At 44.7% G+C, this 22,133-nt stretch overlaps 1 protein-coding gene across 2 annotated transcripts in view; it reads left to right on the top strand.

Annotated features, from left to right (window-relative positions):
- Positions 1-15,630: 15,630 nt before the first annotated feature.
- LOC107122361 (ethanolaminephosphotransferase 1-like) overlaps positions 15,631-22,133 on the top strand; it is a 75,128-nt gene continuing 68,625 nt past the window's right edge. For both annotated transcript variants that reach the window (XM_015425444.1, XM_015425443.1), the window contains exon 1: positions 15,631-15,752. In XM_015425444.1, the coding sequence (XP_015280930.1) occupies positions 15,696-15,752 (57 nt within the window). In that variant the 5' untranslated portion in view covers positions 15,631-15,695. The remainder of the gene's footprint in view (positions 15,753-22,133) is intronic.

The following is a 22,133-nucleotide window of genomic DNA, read 5'->3' as shown; positions in this document are numbered from 1 at the left end:
GTAAGTCAGAGTTCATCAAGTTCTTGATGCAAAAGTGGAGAATGCCTAAGTATATGAAGATGCTGGAAGAGGAAGCACTTTATACAACCCCAGTCCAAAAGAAGTCCAGCTGTCCTTGACCAGAGCCAGGGCCTTTTCTGCTTCCACCAGGTAGAACTCTCTGTTGAACAACTTCTGTGCCCTGCAGGACCTGATGCAGTTCTGTGGGGCTTGCAAGGCAGAGATGTTCCACCAGGCTTTTGGTTGAGGACAGCAACAGGTACCATCTTACTGGCACTCCCTCCTTTTTTTCCTCCCCCCCCCTTTCACCTTTCTGTGGGGGAAGCCACATAAATGGAATTCATAGTGTTCATGCCATCTGAGAATGTTTTTATCTATGTATTATTTAAATTGTTTTATTATCTATTAATGTTTTTGTCATAATGTTGTTCACTGCCCTGAGCCATGTTTATTCAGGGGTAAGGCAGTCTATAAATTTTAATTATAAATAAATAAATAAGTGACGAGACTTGTTTCAAGATCACTAGAGACCACTGGGAAGAAGTATGTGAGCAGAGTCCTACGTAAAAAGAAGCTGAAACTAGGATGCTGCTGCATGCAATACAGGCAGCAAAGGGTGGGGCAAAACCAACGTTGTTTCAGAAGACACAGATATATTCATACTATGCGCTAAATTTGCAAGTGAAACCCCATGACCCATGTTTGTTGAATGTGGAACAAAGAGTCACACTAGATTTACTGACATAAGCAAACGTAGAAGTCCCCTTGTATCTTGGACTACATGCCTTCAGTGGCTGTGACACTGAGTGTTCTTGCAGCTCAAGGTAAGTTAAATCCCTTGAAACTACTGAAAGAAGTGAAGAACTACCAGGACGTATTCAGTCAACTAGGGAAGACATGGGAAATCTCTACAGAGCAGTTTAAGAAGGTACAGCAATTCACCTGTCAAATGTATGTTCCAAATATCTGCACTACTTCTATAAATGAATTACGCTATGAACTTTTTTTGTGTGCCAAGCATGGAAAGGTGGAGTCCAGTCAGCTTCCAACATGCAAAGATTGCACACTCTTAGGGCCAACTTCCAGGCAGGAATTGGGAGTTCAGAGTTTCCAAAGCCAGCAAAGCGCAGCTAGCCCAAAAGATGAATGACAAAAATGGCAATGTTGTCACTGACTGGATGTATGAATCACCCCCAGCAATTGCAACTTTGGAGATGTTATCAAGCAAGCGTATACATTCCTGTCAATTAGCAAACTGCTCATGCCTGTCCTACAGACTTACCTATACGGCTATGTGTAAATTACAGACACGTAGCAACCAGAAAAATACAGATGTGTACTTTGCAGTTCAACTTGAGGACTAAGACAACGATTTCAATTATGATAAACATTAAAAATAGTTTGGAAAAAATAAATATTAGCAGTTGTGAAATGATAGTATAAGATTTGTAAATAAAAACATATGTATACTGAACAGTTGTTGAACTCACAAAATTAAAAGATCTTTCTTTGCAGTAACACAAAATCACCCAAAACGAGATACCTAGGAATTATAGTTACAAATAAATGCAGTGATTTATACGAAGAAAATTAGAAAGTGTTGTTAAAAAAATATGAAACAGGACTTAGAGAAGTGGAAAAATCTGCAATTGTCCTTGATGGGCAGGATGGCAGCAATAAAAATGAATATATTACCAAGATTGATGTTTTTATTTCAAACTATACCTATATTGCAGAATCAAGCATTTTTTAGAGAATTGGATAAACTGACAACTAAGTTCATCTGGCAAGGAAAGAAGGCGAGAATAAGGCTAAAAATGTTGCAGGATGTGAAAGGGCGAGGCAGATTTGGAGTTCCAAATTGGCTTCTATATTATAGAGCTGTGGCACTAGTTTGGATTAGAGAGTGGGTCACTCTTGAAGATACAAGATTGTTACAAATTGAAGGACATGATTTGTTACTTGGATGGAATGCATTTTTATGGTATGAGAAAGCAAATTCCCAAAAATATTTTAAACAGCATTGGTTGAGAGCCTCTTTACTTAAAGTTTGGGACAGAATTCATAAAAAATTTTATACTAAAAGATTGAGACTAATAACACCATTAGAGGCCTTTACGCTGCCGAATGTTTATACAGGAGAAGAAATATTGAGGTATCAGGACATTTTGGACAGTAAGGACAATCTTAAGCTACCAGAACATCTGTCCTGGTGGCAAAAAGTACAGCTGGAATCAATATATTTGAAGGACAAAAAAGTGGGATTTAATGGTAAAATAACCGAACTGGAAAATGTTATGTTAACAGCAGATAGTAAAATGATAAAGAAAATATACAAAATTTTGTTGGATGATACAATGGTAGAGGAAATTGTGAGGAATAATATGATTGTATGGGCTCAGAATTTAGGGCATACTATAAATCTTGAAGATTGGGGGCAGATTTGGGAGAAAAATATTAAAATGACTAATGCTATAACATATAAAGAGAATATGTACAAGATGTTTTTTAGATGGTATATTACACCTTGGGTACATTTTACCATATGTGGTGGCTATGCAATGTTACTAAAAAGTTTTGGAAATGGGTCCATAGTTTGATGGAGAAGATACTAAGAGCAAAGATTCCATTTACTCCAGAGGTCTTGCTGTTGAATATATTTCCAAATGATTATGAAAAAGAGAATAGGTATTTGACTGTTTATATGACGACAGCTGCAAGAATCTTATATGCCAAATATTGGAAAACTATGGTGATACCAACGAAACAGGAGTTTGTGAATAAACTTTTTGAAACAGCAGAAAATGATAAACTGACTCTAGAAATGAGATTAAGTAAAGAGTGGACATTTCAAAAAACATGGAAAAAGTTTTATGATTGGTATAATGCAAATGTAATAGAAGATTAGGCAATGATAGCGCAATTGACTTGAGAACACAGAAGATAGAAGAATGGAAAGTGTTTGATACAGCGTTTTTATTAAGTAATTGCCTATAAGCATATAATGTAACTGCACTCTTGGTATATACGTTATGTGTAGTAGAGTGTCTGTTTGTAGTGTGTAGATTTATTTGTTGTAGATTATAAAAAAATTAATAAAAGTGTACCTATGGGTACTTAAAAAAAAAAGGAAGTGGCTCTACAACGTTGGAGAGTGATCAGACGGGGGGTAAAGTGATTACAACCGTTGCACTCAAGATACCACCACTTGGGGACCTAGTGGCAGAATACAACGGTTTAAAGGTCTTTGCAACAGTTAGGGACGGAAGGCAGATGTTCGCCGTGGGAACGCCGGTAAGTACACCAATTCCAACCGGCACCTATACCGTTGCAAATGCCCCGTCTGAACATATGGTGACATATGGTGGCAAAACCCAGGGGCCATCTGAAGATCCACTAGTGGAGCCAGAACTCCAGAAGCCCTCCCACTGTTGCCCGCCAAGCACCAAGAATACAGAGCATTACTTCCCCGGACACAGTGTTTCATCTAAACTTTGTGACTAATAGCCACTCATGGACCTCTGCTCCATGTTTATCCAATCCCCTTGTAATGTTTTCAAGTTATAAGTGTATGTTCCTTTAAATGGTTGGTAAGTATCAGAAGAACAAGGGGGGTGAAAGAGGGAGATGAGTGAGTAATGTGATTGGTTGGTGACTGAGAGTGTGTGGGTGGAGCTAGGAGGTGTGTGTGTGGAGAGAGAAAAGTCAGACTGTTCAGTCTGAAGTCAGCAGCTGTCAGTTGTGGTCAATCTACACAGAGTCTGAGAAGCAGTCTTCCAATTACAATCATATAGAGGTGCTGTGAGAGGCATTAAGAGTCTAAAGGAGAAAGAAAAGTACTTCATGGAGCAATTTAGGCAAAATCTAATATTGTCAGTGTGTTATAAGAGTGTGAGGGGGGAAAGCTAACAGAGACCTGAGTAAAAAGTGAAAGATTTTACTGCAATTTAACAAAACATCTTGTAACCAATACGCTTCTTCTACCAATAGTTTTACCTTGTTTATTGTTAACCCAGAGTCTTATCCTCGGAGCCTTAGAGCTTGGGCACAATACTGTGGGAAAGGTTAATTAAAGACTGGAATTAAATTCCTGGTGGCAATGATAGATACTCTGAGTCAGAGAAAGAAACAAGAAATTTAATTTAAGACTTGTCTTCTCATCCTATGACTGCTGAGTTTACTTATGAGCCTTTGAAGTGTAACTTTGTCAAAAGCGTTCTGGAGGTCTAGGTAACATCTACTGGGTCACCCTTATCCACATGTTTGTTCACCCCCTCAAAGAACTCTAAAAGGTTGGTGAGATAAGATGTTCCCTTCCATGCTGATTCTTCCTCATCAAGCTTTTGTTCATCAATGTGCATACTAATTCTATCATTAATAACAGATTCTACCAAATTACTCGGTATCAACATTAGACTGACTGGCCTGTAATTTCCCGGGTCTCCTCTGGAACCTTTTTTAAAGATAGGGGTTACATTAGCTACCTTCCAGTCCTCAGGAATGGAGGCAGATTTTAGTGATATTTTTGTCAGGAGATCAACAAGTTCACATTTGAGTTTAGAACTGTGGGACATATGCCATCTGGGTCTGGTGATCTGTCAGTCTTTAATTTGACTGTCAGTTGTAGGATCTTCTCTCAATATATTACCTCAATCCAACCAAGGTCTTTTGACACCCCTCCTAAAATCCACAGTTCTGGAGAGGACAAGCACCTCCCATCTTTCAAAGTGAAGACAAAGGCAAAAAGTACATTCAGTTTCTCTGCTATTTCCCTATAATCCTTTAGTAATTCTTTTACCCCTTGTTCATCCAAAGGCCCCACTGCCTCCCTGGTTACTTCTAATGGATTTGAAGAAATTTTTCTTCTTGGTCTTCATGGTTTTTGCAATATGTTCCTCATAGTTCCTTTTTGCCTGTCTGATCACGAACTTGCATTTTATTTGCCAAAGCCTGTGCTCCCTTTTATTTACCTCAGTCTGACTAGCCTTCCACCAATTAAAGGAACGCTTCTTACCTTTTACTGCATCCATTACTTTGTTAATCATGCAGGCCTTTTTCTATACCTATTCATACCTTTCTAAACCTGCAGTGTTCGTTGTATCTGAGCTCCCAGTATTTTAAATAGTCTTCAGGCTTCCCAAAGAAATTGACCCTCCTTACTTTTCCTTTCCGCTTCTTCACAACACCCCTCATTTGAGACAAGTTATCCCTTCAAAAGTTAAATGTGGTTGTGTTGGTCTTTTTGGGCAACTCCCTGTTTACATAAACACATAACAGCATTATGGTCATTGTTCCAAACTGGTGCTATTATGTTTACATCTTTCACCAGGTCTCGAGCATTAGTTTGGACCAAGTTCAGAATATGCCATAATCCTTATATAAATGTTTAAATAACTGATTTTTTCTGGGATTTATGCCTTATATCACGAAAAAAGTAACGGACAGAGGCACTATTAGCATTGGTTATTTGTAGGAGAATTTATTAGCTTTCCAACAGTACTTTAAAATTTGAAAACTTGTCATTTTGTTCATGAGTTATTGCTCAAATTAGAAAAGGTAGGAAAAATTAGTTTTGGCCATTTTGATGACATCATAAAAAGTGTAAACTACCAATCAAAACAGGTTATCAATTCAAAACATAATACATACATACACCTTTATGAAAACTTAAAGAAGTTTTGCCACCTTATCTTATATATCAATTTTTGGCACTTGGTCCACTAACTATATGAAATAGCCTGCCATAGTAGCTACAGCAGGTGCATTTATTCAGGAAGGCATGTAAGTCTCTTTAGTTCTATAGGGCATATGGCTGTTTTAACTGTATCAGCTTTTAACTATGTGTACCAACTCTTAACTGTGTTTAACCATGTATTGGTTTGCTGGAAATTTATGTCTGTGTTCTACAGCTTTTACTGTTTTGTTAGTCTTGAGTTTACAGAGATAAGGCAAAGCATAAACATTTTAAAACAAAAAAAATATGGCACTCTCTTTGCTGACTGGGGTAAGCTCATATAAGCATATTACACGTATGCTAAAATGATTTCATTAGTTTCCTGACTGTTTTCAAGTTCATGTTACGTGTTAGTTCCTACCTTTAAAGCCCTTCAGAAGCTGGGGCCCACCATGTCTCAAGGACTGTTTCTATATGAACACATGTGCCAACTTGTTCCATCAGATACTTTTCACCATTTCACCCCTATGATCCTTCTTGGCTAAAGCATAAACTTTTTTAGCTGTGGCCTGCCAAAGAAAACACACACAGAAGACCACTCTTTCAAGGGATGTAGTTTTACATGAAGTACTTGGTTAGTATATCTGTCAATTTTTAAAACTGAATGCTTTTAGTTTTTTATTGATGCCTAGTAACATAATTTTGAGTCACCTTGGGCCCTCTGAAGAAAGCAGGATTTATCTAGATGTATTAATAAATAGTCGAAGGGCTAGCCAAGGATAGTATCCTTCCAGTCATTTTGGTGATCATTATTGCCAGATTAAAGTATCTTGAATTGCAAGAGCAAATCCAGCAATGACATAATTGAACAACATAAGGCTTCCACACCAGCCTTGGAGGGCAGGGCTCCATATAAACAATAACATCACCAAAAAGAAAAGCTGAAAATATCAATGCAACTGTAAATCTACTCAGACTTCAATCTGGAATTCTACCTCAAAGGAGTGAAATCAAGCCTCAGGCTTGGCACTCCTTTTGTCTGCCCCCTTACCAAGATGAAAAGTCAATAAATTAATTTTTTTAATTCCAGTTTATTTTGTGCTTGTCATGCTTATTAGTGATGTGCCTTGTAGACTGAACTCTTGCAGTTAGGTGACAGCTGATTATAAATATTTTAATAAATAAGTTTAGAGATACTACCCATGTAAAGGAAGACCCCACAGCAACATCTGGGAATCATGCTGCGCCCGTTCCCAATCCGCCCCTCCCGGCCAAAACCTGCAGCAAAAAAGGTTCTTTCCGAAGGGCCGCATCACTGCCGGCTGTGGGATCGCCGGCGCGTCTTTTCGCCGGCGCATCCCCGGCCCCCGGCCGTACTGCGCATGCTCGAGCATGCGCAGTTCGGCAGCCTCCCCCTCCCACTCATCTCTTCCTCCCCGGCATCTGATCATGCCGGGGAGCAACGGCATCTCTTTTTTGGTGCAGCTTTTAGAAGCCGCAATTTGCCCAGTGTTTTCCCTGCCGTGTGGCAGGGGCCAAAGAGTATTTTCCCAATTGATTTCTTCATTTTTTTCTTGGCATGTGAGGAGTGGTTGATGACAACGGAGAAAGTACATTACTGTGAAGCCTACTCCTGATTTTTCAAGTATTGCCAGTGAAACAGCATTCAAACTGTGGAACTGCATGGCCCACTTAGTGAGCCCTCTTCTCTCAGACAACATCAACAACTCATTACTTTTACAGGCACTGAGAAGAGAAACTAAAAGCAAGTCTTGTTTCATTGGCCTGCTTTGAAACATTTGTATTTGCACATTTTGTGGAAAATTACAACAGGAGAGCAGCAAGCTCCTTTTGTATCAGCCAGCTCAAGTTTTCCTGTTGAAAACAAAAGATGGAGTAAGAATTCTAGGTCCTGCAAACTGCATACTTTCCTGCACAGAAACATTAGTCACTAGTGGAGTGGAAACAAAATCCCACAGCGTTCTCTGTCAATTGTTATACTTAATTATACTCCCGGTTTCATGATATTTCATTTAACCATTTTATATTTAACATGCCATGCTTTTCAACCTTTCAAAACTGGCAATTTAGGAAGTTTAAACAGAATCCCTACCACAGTCAGTCAGAAAATTCTGGAAATTAAAGTTTTCTTTAAAAACTGACAGTTCTGCTAGCTCCAGTTTTCACTGCTAAATAAAATTTCAGTCATACTCTGATCTCTGTTATGTATTGTTCCATCATTGCACTCACAGTATTACCAAGCAGGTTTTCATGAAATGTTTAAGATGTTCACCTTTTAGTAATTAAAAATGTATTTATAGTTTTACTTGTTTATTGTACTTTCTTGCCTCAATAAGCCTCCTTGAAAACCAAGTGGTCGAAAGTGTGGGAAATAAACGGTTTTTAAAAAAATCATAAGGGAACGCCGGTATCCTCCACGTAACACTCAGTGAAACACTCTTCTCTCACATTCCCCCCCCCCCCATTCATACACGTGGCAACTCTTCTACTCAAAACGTGAGACACTGTCCCAGGGCTTAATTCGCGGCATGGCTCATTCTAGATATACCAAAAGTGCGTTTGAATACACGTAGAGCACCCTGGAACAACCAGATAAGATATTTGCCCGCCACCAAAGCAACCCTCACAACTCGCCACTCCCAACCCTGGTACCTTCTTGTTGGGCATCGCAGCCTCCCACAGGACGAGCCCTTCATTAGTCACGTGTCCTGGAAGACACAAAACAAACTCTCGACCCAATATCGACAGGAAACAGGAGGGGGGACTTTCCCCGCAACAGCACTCCGACCACACCCCCTCGCTACCAGTTTGGCGCCGTTACCCCGGCTGTGCTCTTGATTGGGGGAAATACGGCACAATAGATGTGACGTAACAGATAGGCGCCTTTCTTGTAGCTGCGCCCCCTCGCCTCATGAGGACTGTCGCGCGTCAAGGCCATTATGTCCTGTCGTAAGGCCTTAAAATCGGTGCGCATGCGTGCTGCAAAAAGACCTTTATGGTTCTTTAGAGAATTTAATCTGAGTTTTGCTGCTCAATTCATCGTGCCTACCCGGACTCCTGCGGAATTCTCTTAGAATTCAATAGTAAAATCTCAGTTAGTGATAGTGGGTTCCTTGTAGGTATTCGGGTTACCAGCTCCAGGCTGAGAAGTTCTTGGAGATTTGGTAGAGTTGCCAGCCTCCAGGTGGGGCCCAGGGAGCCGGGGAAACCTTTCGCGCCCTCCTCGCGAGGCCATCACCGCAGCCACCAGGGTGGCAATGGCGATAACTTTTTAAAGAGCCCCTAAGGAGAGCTGGGGGAGCCAAAATGACCTCTTGTGTGTGATATTCGAGGGGCAACGCCGCTCGAACATCTCACGCAAGAGGTGGAAATTGCCCGTAGGAGCTCAAGGCCGCCACCCAGGGAGCCGGGGAAACGTTTCATGCCCTCCTTGCGCGGCCAGCAGCGGCAGTGGCCATAACTTTCTAAAGAGCCCCTAAGGAGAGCTGGGGGAGCCAAAATGCTGCTCGAACATCACACGCGAGAGGTGGAATTTGCCGGTAGGAGCTCAAGGCGGCCGCCCAGGGAGCTGGGGAAACGTTTCGCGCCCTCCTCGTGCGGCCGGTGGTAGCAGCGGCGGTAACTTTTTAAAGAGCTCCTAAGGAGAGCTGCAGGAGCCAAAATGACCTCTCGCGTGGACTCTCATCTGGGAGAACTGGGTTTGGTTCCCCACTCCTCCACATGCAGCTGCTGGTGTGACCTTGGGTCAGTTACAAGTTCTTTCAAAGCTGTTCTCTCAGGAGCAGTCCTCAAAAGAGCTCTCTCAGCCCCACCTACCTCACAGGGTGTTGTGGGGAGGAGAAGGGAGATCATAAACCACTCTGAGACTCCTTCGGGTAGTGAAGGGTGGGGTATAAATCCAATCTCTTCCTCTTCTTTAGGTCAACAGAACTGAATGAGGTGGCAAGTGGCCCCGCTCAGCTTCTGATGCCCTGCGAGGATGATCTCTTCCACAAGAGCTGAAAGAGATTGAGAGCTTTGTGGCCTCCATCACCTCAACTGTTGTCTAAGGCTGGGGCCAGAAAACTAACCCAAAGTGTCTGTTCTCTGCCCAAACAAGGCCCAAATGGAACAGGCGGCATTTCCTTAGCAGTAGATCAAGTAAGGACTGCTCGGGATCCATGTTGGCCCTGGATTGCTCATTCTTGGAGTTGTCCAGGGAACCAGGAACCTCCTGCCTCAATTTGAACATTAGCACTCTTGCAATCGGTGTATAGTCATGCCGGCCACATGGCCACAGAAACATCTTTGGACAGCGCTGGCTCTTCGGCTTGGAAACGGAGATGAGCACCGCCTCCCTAGAGTCGGAGTCGACTGGCTTTCGAGCAAGGGAAACCTTTACCTTTACCTAATAATCTGTTTCTTTAACAGTGTCTGATAACTGACACCTCTTGCTCTGAATTACTGCATCAAAATGTCTGTGCTGTTGCAATCTTGAGTATGCTGTTCAGGTGTGTATCTGTAAGCTGCAAACTGCCTGGGGGCCCGCTCTGTAGGAGAGGGGTAGGGGCAGTGGGAGGCTGGCATCCCTAGATTGAAAGGGGTGTGGAGGGAGTTCCATTCTTTGCAGGGCCTGCCTTGACGGGGATGGTGGGGTATAAATTAAATAAATAAATAAATAAAATTGACTTTCACCGAGGGCTCCAGAATCTCTTGGATCGCCCTGTTCCGAAGTGCCCTGCAAACATGCTCCCAAGATATTTGTTTGCCCCTAAACATGGTGCGCTCATTCCTTTTGCTTTGCCGTCAGGTGGCTCTATCTGAGCCAGGGTGGCTCCATGTGGACCCAGCAAGCAGGGGTCAATGCCTGTCACCTCCCACACCCTCAATGGCCACGAGTGAGCCGAACCCCCGTGGCATATCAATGCCCCACCCCGTGCCACCCCAAGTTCCTTCAGCCATGCCTGCTAAGTCTTGAGGCTGCTGCCCAGTGGGCATGGTTTATTGGTTTTGGGAAGGGCCTGCTGCAGGTGCACATGCGCAGAGGGAAAGGGTCCCACACCTCCTGCCTCTCTCTGTGCAAGGATGGTGTCGTGAGATCCCTCAGGGGTGGAGAGGATTCCTCTTGCAAATAAGAACATAAGAGAAACCAGTGTTGGATCATGCCGATGGCCCATCCAGTCCAACGCTGTGGGTCACACAGTGGCCAAAACCCAGGGGCCATCAGGAGGTCCACCAGCAGGGCCAGAACTCCAGAAGCCCTCCCACTCTTGCCCCCCGTTGGCAGGAGCTGGGGCCAAAGACGGGAGCTCACTCCGTCATGCAGCATTTGAGCCACTTGAGCCACTTGTGGCTTATAGCCACTGATGAACCTCTGCTCTGTTTTATTTAATCCCTTCTTGAAGCTGTGTATACTTATATCCACCACCACTTCCTGCGGCAGTGAATTCCATGTGTTCACTCCTCTTGGGGTGAAGAAGGACTTCCTTTTATTTGTTCTAAGCCTACTGCTCATGAATTTCATGGAAGTGCCCACGGGTTCTTGTCTTGGGAGAAAGGGAGGAAAATACTTGTGTCTCTACCTTCTCTATCCCAGTCATCATTTTGTAAACCTCTATCATAGGGGTGTCAGACATAAGGCTTGTGGGCTGGAACAGGCCCGGCCAGGGCTCTTACCTGGCCCACGGTGCAAGGGAGGAAAGGCAGGAGGCTGCTCAGGCGAGGGGGTGCACACAGTGGAGGAGTGAAGGGGGAAAAGCTGCAGCCACAGAGCCATAAGAACATGAGAAGATGAGAAGCCAATACTGGATGAGGCCAGTGGCCCATCCAGTCCAACACTCTGCGTCACACAGTGGCCAAAAATACCAGGTGCCAGCAGGAGGTCCAGCAGTGGGGCCAGGACAGTAGAAGAACTCCCACTGCTGCCCCCCCCCAGCACCAAGAATACAGAGCATCCCTTGCCCCAGACGGAGAGCTCCTATCTACACCTTGTGACTAATAGCCACTGATGGACCTCTGCTCAAGATGTTTATCTAGTTCCTCCTGAAGCCATCCGTGCTTCTAGCCACCACCACCTCCTGTGGCAGTCAATTCCATGTGTTAATCATTCTTTGGGTGAAGAAGGACTTCCTTTTACCTGTTCTAACCTGACTGCTCAGCAATTTCATTGAGTGCCCATGAGCCCGGGGGTAGAGTGAGTGTCAGGGAGCATAGGGCACAGTGACCTCCCTCCTCGCACCACCTAGGGCTGGGGGGATCTGGAAGAAGCAGGTTCAGACCCCCCTCCCTAATCCAGGACCCTCTTGTCCGAGGCACCTGGGACTGGTCGCTCAGCCTGTCTCACCTCACAGGGTTGTTGCTGGAGGTGGGGAGGGGGCAGTGGAGTAGGGAGTCCAGTGTGTCTCCTCAAGATCCTCAGAGGTAGGATGGCGGAAGAAGAAGAAAAAGAGGAGGAGGAGGAGATTGGATTTATATCCTGTCTTTCACTACCCAAAGGAGTCTCCGAGTGGTTTACAATCCCTTCCCTTCCCCACAACGGACACCCTGTGAGCAATGCTCCCTCCAAGCTGTGGAGTCTTGTGAGCAAAAATTCTACCTTGTGAGCTCCTGGCATTAAAGTTGTGAGCGAACAATTTGGCTGCTGCATAAATTAGTTTGCTCTGGAGCCATCCTTCCTGAACTAAGACAAAAATGTGTGAGTCAGAGGCTAAAAAACTGCGCTAGCTCACACTCACTCAGCTTAGAGGGAACACTGCCTGTGAGGTAGGTGGGGCTGAGAGAGCTCTTTCAACAACTACTCTTGACAGAACAGCTCGTAAAGAACTTGTGACTGACCCAAGGTCCCACCAAGCAGGTGCATGTGGAGTGGGGAATCAAACCCAGTTCTCCCAGATTAGAGTCCGCACTCCTAACCGCTACACCAAACAAGAGCGAGAGACAGACTGTAGACCTGCTTGGCTGATGAGACTGGACTTTTGGGGAGGGGATGCTGAATAATTACCATATTTAGTTGCAAGGAAGATTTGTCTCCTAAAAGTGCTATTTGTACACAATGTAACTAATTTGTATGGAAATGTAAGAGATCCCCTCCTCTTTTATGGTATCCCTTGGGGAAAAAACTAGTCTGGCATATGATTAAATACATTTACTGGCATCTTTGTGGGTCCCCCAGTAAATCACTTGTTTTCATTGCTAGGAATCAATTGCTTTTGTTTGTATTTTGAGTAAAAATAATATTGTCAATTGGGTTTGCCCGTGTCCTGCATAAAGTTTACATCTCCGGTACCTGGAATTACATTTTTTGACTCCTGTGGCCCAGCATGACAAAGCGACATTCATATCAGATCTAACCCTCGTAACAAATGGGTTCGACACCTATAGTTTCATGAGTCAGTTTGGCGTAGTGATTAGGAGCACGGAGTCTGATCTGGGAGAACCGGGTTTTATTCCACCCACCCTCCGTTTCCACATGTAGCTGCTGGGGTGACCTTGGGTCAGTCACAAGTTCTCTCAAAGCTGTTCCCTCATGAGCAGTCCTGGAAAGAGCTCTCTCAGCCCCACCCACCTCACAGGGTGTCTGTTGTGGGGAGGGGAAGGGAAAGGACTTTGTGAGCCGCTCTGAGACTCCTTTGGGTAGTTAAGAACATAAGAGAGGCCAATGTTGGATCAGGCCAATGGCCCATGCAGTCCAACACTCTCACACAGTGGCCAAAAATACCAGGTGCCATCAGGACACTAGGAGCCCTCCCACTATTGACCCCCCCCCCAGCACCAAGAATAAAGAACATCACTTGCCCCGGAATCCCTATCTATACCTTGTGGCTAATAGCCACCAATGGACCTCTGCTCCATATGCTTATCTAATTCCCTCTTGAAGCCTTCCATGGTTGTAGACACCGCCACCTCCTGTGGCAGTGAGTTCCATGTGTTAATCACTCTTTGGGTGAAGAAGTACTTCCTTTTATCTGTTCTAACCCAACTGCTCAGCAATCTCATGGAGTGCCCACGAGGTCTTGTCTTGTGAGAAAGGGAGAAAAGGACTTCTTTCTCTGCCTGCTCTGTGCCATGTATAATCTTATAAACCTCGATCATGTCACCCCTCAGCTGTTGTTTCTCCAAGCTAAAGGCCGCTCGGGGGACAGCCGCTCGGGGCGCTGAGGGAAGCCGGGGAACCTTTCCCGGATGACAGGCCACCGGCATCGTTGGCCATAGTGATTTAAAGGGCCCCTTCCCAGGCCTGGGGGAAGGGAAGGAACCCCTCGTGGCTGTCCCCCGAGTGGCAAGGTGCCATTGGGCACAAGGAGTCAAAGGGCGCGGCTCCGGGGCTGAGGGAGGCCAGGGAACCTTTCCTGGCTGACCAGCGACCGTTGGCCGTAGTGATTTAAAGGGCCACTTCTGAGGCCTGGGGGATGAGGAAGAACCCCTCGTGGCTGCGAGGGGCACCGTTGGGCATAAGGAGTCAAAGGGCACGGCCCCGGGGCTGAGGGAGGCCGGGGAACCTTTCCCGGCTCACCCAGAGGCCGTCATACCACTCTGCGGCCTGTCATTCCAGTTCCAGAATACTCCTGCTCCACCCTGGGGTTGTCGTTCGAATCCGTGGTCTCTCACTAGTGCTACACCTAGGGGCTGTCATTCCACTCTGGGGCCTTTCATCTCAGTCCCTGAACACTCCTGCTCCACCCTGGGGCTGTCATTCCACTCCGTGGTCTCTCATTCCAGTCCCTGAACACTCCTGCTACTCCCAGGGGCTGTCATTCCACTCGGTCATCTCTCATTCCAGTCCCAGAACACTCCTGCTACACCTTGGGGCTGTCATTCCACTCCGTGGTCTCTCATTCCAGCCCCAGAACACTCCTGCTACACCCTGAGGCTTCAGAGGCTTCAGTCCACCCTGTGGCCTCTCATTCCAGTCCCAGAACACTCCTGCTGCACCCAGAGGCTGTCATACCACTCCACGGCCTATCTTCCCAGTCCCTGTACACTCCTGCTACACCCTGGGGCTGTCATTCCACTCCGTGGTCTCATTCCAGTCCCAGAACACTCCTGCTGCACCCAGAGGCTGTCATACCACTCCGCGGCCTGTCTTCCCAGTCCCTGGACACTCCTGCTCCACTCTGGGGCCTCTCATTCCATCCCCAGAACACTCCTGCTGCAACCAGAGGCTGTCATACCACTCCGTAGTCTCTCATTCCAGCCCAGGAACACTCCTGCTACACCCTGGGCTGTCATTCCACTCTGTGGCCTATCTTCCCAGTCCCTGAACACTCCTGCTCCACCCTGGGGCTCTCATTTCCCTCCGTGGTCTTTCATTCCAGTCCCTGAACACTCCTGCTACACCCTGGGGCTGTCATCCACTCCGTGGCCTGTCATCCCAGTCCCAGAACACTCCTGCTCCACCCTGGAGCTGTCATTCCACTCTGTGGTCTCTCATTCCATCCCCAGAGTAGTGTATTTGGGCGCAGAGACCCTAATAGAAAATCCATTCCACATTTTTATTGCAACTCTACTTGTAATGTATTTCAATGGAGTCCATGGAAGTCAATTGGCATTCCCATCTCATTCCTGTCTCCTATTATTTTCAGTGGGCCTTCAAGCCTCTCCCAGTGTTTCCAATGGGCAATCCTGTCCTTCCTTTTAGTACATCCCGCACATGAGCCCCTCGAGTACAGACAACAACTAAGGGGCGCACTTTTTCTTCCCTACTAAATCGGAGCCTGCAGGAAAAGCGCCTATACTTAGGCGAGCAGCAACACGAACTCCATGAATTGTGTGTGCACACGAAAGCTTATACCCAGGATTAAACCTTGTTGGTCTTAAAGGTGCCGCTGGACTCAAACTTTGTTCCGCGCAGGTCTGACATCCAGGCAGCCGGTGAGCGGCGCGAGCGACATTTCTCCCGCCTCCTTGTCCTGCTCGCTCCCCGCCCACTCGGCTTGAAGCCTAAGTGGAGGCGCGGGCCATAAACAGAAGCGGAGCGGCGGGAAACGCGGAGCAGAAGGTGCCAGAGAACCCAGCGCCCGGCATGTGGTATATCCAGTATGTAACTGCCCAGCAGTTGGCCGGCTTCCGCCAATACAAGGTAACGCTAGTTTCAGGGCGAAAGCCACGTGTTCTCAGCTTCGCCCCTTCCTCCCCTGGCCCCCCCTCCTCTGAAAAGAGAGTGTCTGAGTGCCGGTAGGCAAAAATCAGCCGTCGCCAGGCTTGTTTCTGTGATGGCTTCGTGTGGTCCATTTTATTTATTCTTTGGCTCGTGAAAATAACCTAAAGCACACCAAACAACCCTGCGCTCAGCTTCTCGTCCTTTTCTTTTCAACTGTTTTCTTGCACAGAGCCTCTGTGTTCGGGGCAGCGGGTTTTTTTAGGGAGTGTGGCTGATAATTTTCATTCCTTCCTCCGAAGGAATGAACAGATTTAGGGAAGGGAAATCTGGCTTTAGTGAACAACAACCTTATAAATGCAGACAATGCAAAATGATGAGGAGCGGTTGCTCGCTTACGCTTACATGTCATTAAGAACAGCGAGGCTGTGGTGTACACAGTGCTTCGTCCTACCGCCAATTTAACATGCACTTTTCCCTTAGTACATTAATAATTTTATTGCATCTTTATTATTGCCATCTTGTTTTTAACTCGGCTCACTAATCCCAGAGAGTGATGTGGCATATTAAAGACTATGCATCCTGTGCAGCAAGTTCCAATAAACAAAGTAGAACTTCCAACTAATGTTCAGCCTGCGGGTTACCTGGTATTTTGTTTATGTGTCTACCAATATCTGCTATCGAGGGATTTTAATTCCTGCGTGATTGTTTATTTTTGGGGGTCAAATTGTAATGAGATAGGTGTGAATTGCTAGCCACAGTGCAGGAAAGAAAAATAAATGAAAGATCCTTGGGTGTGTGAACCAAGTGGCTGTTAGGTAATATTAATAATATACAGGTTTGCCCAGTTTAATTAAAATGAGTAGGTTATAACAAAAGGCAGAACATGACCTGAGTGAGGCCCTAGATTTATTGTTGACTTTTCTAACTAGTTGGATTCTCTTTGTAGAGCTGGAAATATCTTTGGGATACACTACTAATCAGAGCTGAAAGCACAGACTATTGACCTGACATGGTGTGATGTAACTTTTTAAGACATTCATGAATGACAGCATTTTAATCTGCCATTTTGCTGTTATTTGATCCGGACATGGACTGTCATCATTTCCTTAATCATCCTTTGTTTTGTTCCCATGAGCCACTACAACATGCTATGAATGCCACCAGTGTTGCCAACAGAAGTTGGAAATCACTGAAGTAATGAATGATGTGATGGATAAAGCAGAATCTCTGTGATCAAAAATAGAGGCTCACTGAGGTGGTAGCATTAACACAGAACTAAGTAGCAGCACAGAATTCTATGGAACTTTAATTCAAGTTGAGAAACTGGAACGTGAAAGAAGGGCTTAGGTGGGTAGATCTGCTGGTAGGGTAAGGGATGGATACAGTGGATCTGGGAATGGTGCTTTTAACATTACTATTTGTGATATATATCCAGGCATGCTTCCAGAAAATATACTGGTGCACACAATGTTTGCATATATGGGAAAACAGAGGTAATTTCAAGTAAATCTAAATGCTTCTATTTAGTATTGTGTGCATTTGTGTTTTGTTTTATACATACGCAAGTGCTGTCAAGTCACAACCAACTTGTGGCAACTACAGCAAGGGTCTTTCAAAGCAAGTGAGAAGCAAACGTGGTTTGCAATGGCCTTCCACTACAGAGACTTACTTGGTGGTCTCCCATCCAAGTATTAATACTGCTTACTTTCTAAGACCCAAGAAGATTGTGCTATACCAAGGGTGTCGAACTCATTTGTTACAACAGCCAGATCTGACATAACTGAGATCTTGCTGGGCCGGGCCATGTGTGTCATAAAATGTAATGCCAGGTAGCAGAGATAAAAACTTTATAAAGGACACAAACACAATTAAAGATTTTTTTAACTTAAAATAAAAACATGCTTAAAACATTAGCACTCTTGCAATATTTTTTTTATTTAACAGTGTATGATAACTGACACCTCTTGCTCTGAATTATTGCATCAAAATGTCTGTGCTTTAGCAATCTTGAGTATGTTGTTCAAGTGTGTATCTGTAAGCTGCAAACCTACTTTTGATTTATCAACATTTATTTATTTATTTATTTAACTTTTACCCCACCCTCCCCTCCAAGGCAGGCTCAGGGCGGTTTACATTCATTACAGAAATCTCATGCTCAGAGGTCTGAGCCTAGGACCCAGGGTAAAACATGAAATGGCTGGGCATTGAGAGCTTTTGTACATAAATTGTTTTGTGTGCTGGTCAAGAACATGAGAAGGCACCATGACACAGACTGAGGGCTGTGTGTTTATCTATAAAACTATAGTCTTCCTCAGTGGTCAGTATCAGCCTACTATCTGGGAAGTCTAAATTCAAAATCCCCAAAGGAAATGTGCTGGATGAACTTGGTCTGGACACACACACTCAACCTAATCCACCTCACTGGCTTGTTCTTATTCCTCATCTAAATAGTTCACATTGCTTTTCTACTGAGAAAGATTGGATCATGAGGGCGTGAATACAGTGAAAAGGGGGAGGGAACCCAGTTGCACCCAGGAGAGCCACAGCATAACAAACCCAACAAAACACACACACTGTAGCAAGGCACACAAAAGCTCATACCTTGGATAAAACTTTGTTGGTCTTAAAGGTGCTTTCTATTTCTCCCATGTGATTGAGTCAGCCAAGCAAAGCAAGTTCTCTCTCCCTCCCTTTGGGGAGAAGCCTCAGCCAATGGAGGGGAAAAAAGGCTTACCTTTGTTTCCTGTGTGATTGAGGCAGCCTGGCCAGGGTCTCAGTCTCATGGGGTTCCAGAGACTTCTGCATATATTATTTAGGTTTATTTGTCTACGTACTCAATGGGACTCATTGCTCAGTGTAGAAGATAGTATCAGAGATTTCAAAATGTGGATTTGTGTCTCCAAAGATCACTTGTACATTAAATTGTGTGTGTGAAATAAACAACAGACCTATTGTCCTGCAAATTTGTGCACACAGAGTCATTCAGGAAGTTGCCTTTTAAAGGTATAGGATCATAGTTTATTGCATTGTTTAGTGAAGTCAAGTGTATGTATTCTTATTCTTTAGCTGCCTGGTCTTTCTCTTTTGTAAACTGTTTTCTTCATTAGAACAAATTTTGCATCAATTGGCACCTTTAAGAATAAACTTTTGTTGGCCTTAAAGGTGCTACTGGACTCAAAATTTGTTCTACTGCTTCAGACCAACATGGCTGCCCACCTGGATCTGTTTTCTGCATAGTTTTAGGTATGTCCTGTCTTAGATTGGCTTTTTTGTGTCTTCATTGTCTCATAAATTTGTAATTTTAGTCCTAATGTCCTTATGTTGTAATTGTAACCTTGCGTAGATTATTAGATGTTTTGTGCCATTTGTCTGCATTTTTTAAAAAAATTGTAATCTGCCTTGAGTCTTGCTGAGAAAGGACGGCCATGAATGAAGTAAATAAATGAATCACTTACCTCTCTCTAAAAATGCAAAATATCAAGAAGTTCAGGTAATGTCAGACTCCTGAGCATGTTTGTTCAGCATATTCCAGAAGTCTTCAGGCTTTTCTGACTATACACTTCATTGATTTGATATCTACCATACCATTGTCTTTTTTTTTTTGTATTTTTGCGTGTATGTGTGTGCGTGTCCGTGCCTGGAAGTCATGGCAACCTCTGTCGACTCCTACTGCAGCATGGAGGACATTCAGAAAAGTGGCTTGATAGACTGCCTCTGGCCTCCTAGCCCAGGTATTCTCTGGAGGTCTCCCATCTAAATACTTGTCAGGGTCGGCCCTGCTTAGCTTTTGAGATCTGACGAGATCGGGCTTGCCTGGGCTATCCAGGTCAGGGCTACCATTGTCTTAATAAATGGAAAACGATATAATGGCAGCAGGCTATAAAAGAGACCCAAGTTGGGAATATTTTAATGAATCCTGTGGGCAGGATTGCCAACCTCCAGATGGCACCTGGCGCTCTCCTGCTGTTATACATGATCTCCAGGCAACCAAGATCAGTTCCTCTGAAGAAAAGGTCTGCTTTGGAGGGTGGACTCTATGGCATTATACTCTGCTGAGGCCCTTCTTCACCCTATACCCCGCCTTCACCAGGTCCCACCCCCCAAAAAACCCCAGAGCTGGCAACCCTACCTGTGGGTAAGACCAGGATGCATGCCAAATGTAAACAGTGCAACAAGGAAATGCAAGGCCTGGTTGCCTGAACAAAACAACATCATGAGAAGTTACTTAGAAAGCTATGATTACATTGAGTCTTCCGGACTAGTGATTTAATTCAATTTGATTTAATTGTGGAAGAATAAATATAATTGCACTCCCTGATTAACTTTCAGCAATTAAGTACATTATTTATCACATTAATCAAACCCCTGCCTTCTCTAAAATCTTAAACCAGTGCTTAATTTTTGATGTAGCAAGTGCACAGCCCACTAGTTCGTTACTAAGCTCAGCCAGGTGTTTCACACACACATACACAGACACCCCAGCAGTGCCAGTGTTGCTGTTCCAGGTACATTTCAAAAACAGGAGGTTAGTCGAGCCCTTAACTGTAATGACCACACAGCTGGTAGGGCTGTGCTTGACCTGGCAGATAGGCTTGCCAGTCCCCAGGTCCCAGCCGGGGTTCCCCTACTTTTTGGGGCATCTGCCCACCCCACCCCCAAACAGCCACATCTGGGTGCGACATCCCTGACACAATGATGTCACCCAGAAGTGATGTCATCATATCAGGGACGTTGTGTGTGACATTCTGGTTTGAAGACAAAACTATATGGTAAATTTGGCCTAAAATTAGTGTTGCTGCGCAACATGGCTCTATATTAAAAGATGCTGGTGTAATCATGGGCTATCTAGAGAACAGTAGGTGAAGGAGTGGAATCAGAGGTGATGGGAGAGGCAAGGGGAGATAGAAGGGGAAAAGGGATCTTCGCTTCTGTCATACACTCCCCAATTTATGATCAAACAGAGTCAGTTTGGTGTAGTGGTTAGGAGCGCAGACTCCAATCTGGGAGAACTGGGTTTGATTCCCAACTTCTCCACATGTAACTGCTGGTGTGACCTTGGGTCAGTTACAAGTTGTTTCAGAGCTGTTCTCTCACAAGCAGTTCTTGAAAGAACTCTCTCAGCCCCACCCTCACAGGGTGTCTGTTGTGGAGAGGGGAAGGGAAAGGGATTATAAGCTGCTCTGAGACTCCTTCAGGTAGTGAAGGGTGGGGTATAAACCCAACCTCCTCCTCCTCCTCCATTTCTTCCTTACAGCTTAATACCATGCATGTTTACTTGGAAGTAAGTCCTACTCTGTTTATGAGGGCTAACTCCCAAGAAACTGAGCATACGAATCACTCGTTATATAATTCATGTCAGAAATGCTTTAAAAGGTAGGGATTTATATGTGCAAGTCTGAACACAAATGGGGGTGGATCCTATTCCTATCCTCCCATTCCACTAAGCAAACTTTGTTCATTTATTTAAATACTAGCCTTCTACCCGTGCTTCGCTACGGTATTTGAGTTCCGTAAATCCAGTTATAATACTGATGATGTGAAATTTGAAATGTGACATTTGTTGTAGGAATTCTAACAGAGAAGATTGTAGTGTAAGAAATGACGTGAGACATACGTACTTTTTCTCCCTCTACTGAAGGACCTCTCTCTAGACCACATTGGTGGTTCTGCCCTCAGGTGCTAGGATCACCAGAATGCTTGGTGAGCTCACTCTGGAGCAGGTCACATAGAACTGTCCATTTAAGAAGCAGTTGTCTGTTAAGTCAGCTCCTGCTACCTTCCACGAAAGTGATGGCCTCTCTACTTGTGTTTCTGGATTGTTTTGCTCAGATGGAGACTGTGTTGTTCTGATCACCTCAGGGTGATCTTGCTGGTACTTGGCCTGTGCAGCTCAGTGCACTGCAGGAGTACTATGTGCAAATGTCTTTGCCACATTCCTAAGTTGCCTCCTCCTTGTAGCGTTGGTGTATCTGGCTCGACGTTTGCCAGGAGCTTTCTTGGGGGCAGTAAGAGGTGAGAGGTGTGAGGGGGAGTTGATGTGAGGGAGTGGTGATGTGGTGGACATTTCTTCAGGTTCATGAGGGAGGTACACATCGAAATGGCTCCTAGAAATGTCCTTTACTATCTCCCCATAAACATTCATACCCTGGCCCTGCTCCTACACCTAGAATTAACCAGGACCCAGCAATTTAGATAACATACAAAAACAACATATTGCTGCACAAGTTCATTTGGTTTTGAACTAACAATAGTAATTATTTTTAATTCTTTAGACAAGTCAACAAATCAAGAGACCGTAGTCTTCAAGAAAACAGAAGCAAGGACGAACTTTCCCGGGCTTGAGAGTCCGTTTCGACCTGC

The sequence above is a fragment of the Gekko japonicus genome, unplaced genomic scaffold (genome assembly GCF_001447785.1).
Source record: "Gekko japonicus isolate JY-2015 unplaced genomic scaffold, Gekko_japonicus_V1.1 scaffold337, whole genome shotgun sequence".
In the NCBI taxonomy this organism is placed as follows: Eukaryota; Metazoa; Chordata; class Lepidosauria; order Squamata; family Gekkonidae; genus Gekko; species Gekko japonicus.
The sequence above is the reverse complement of the archived record's forward strand: the minus strand, read 5'-3'. Positions and strand labels throughout refer to the sequence as shown.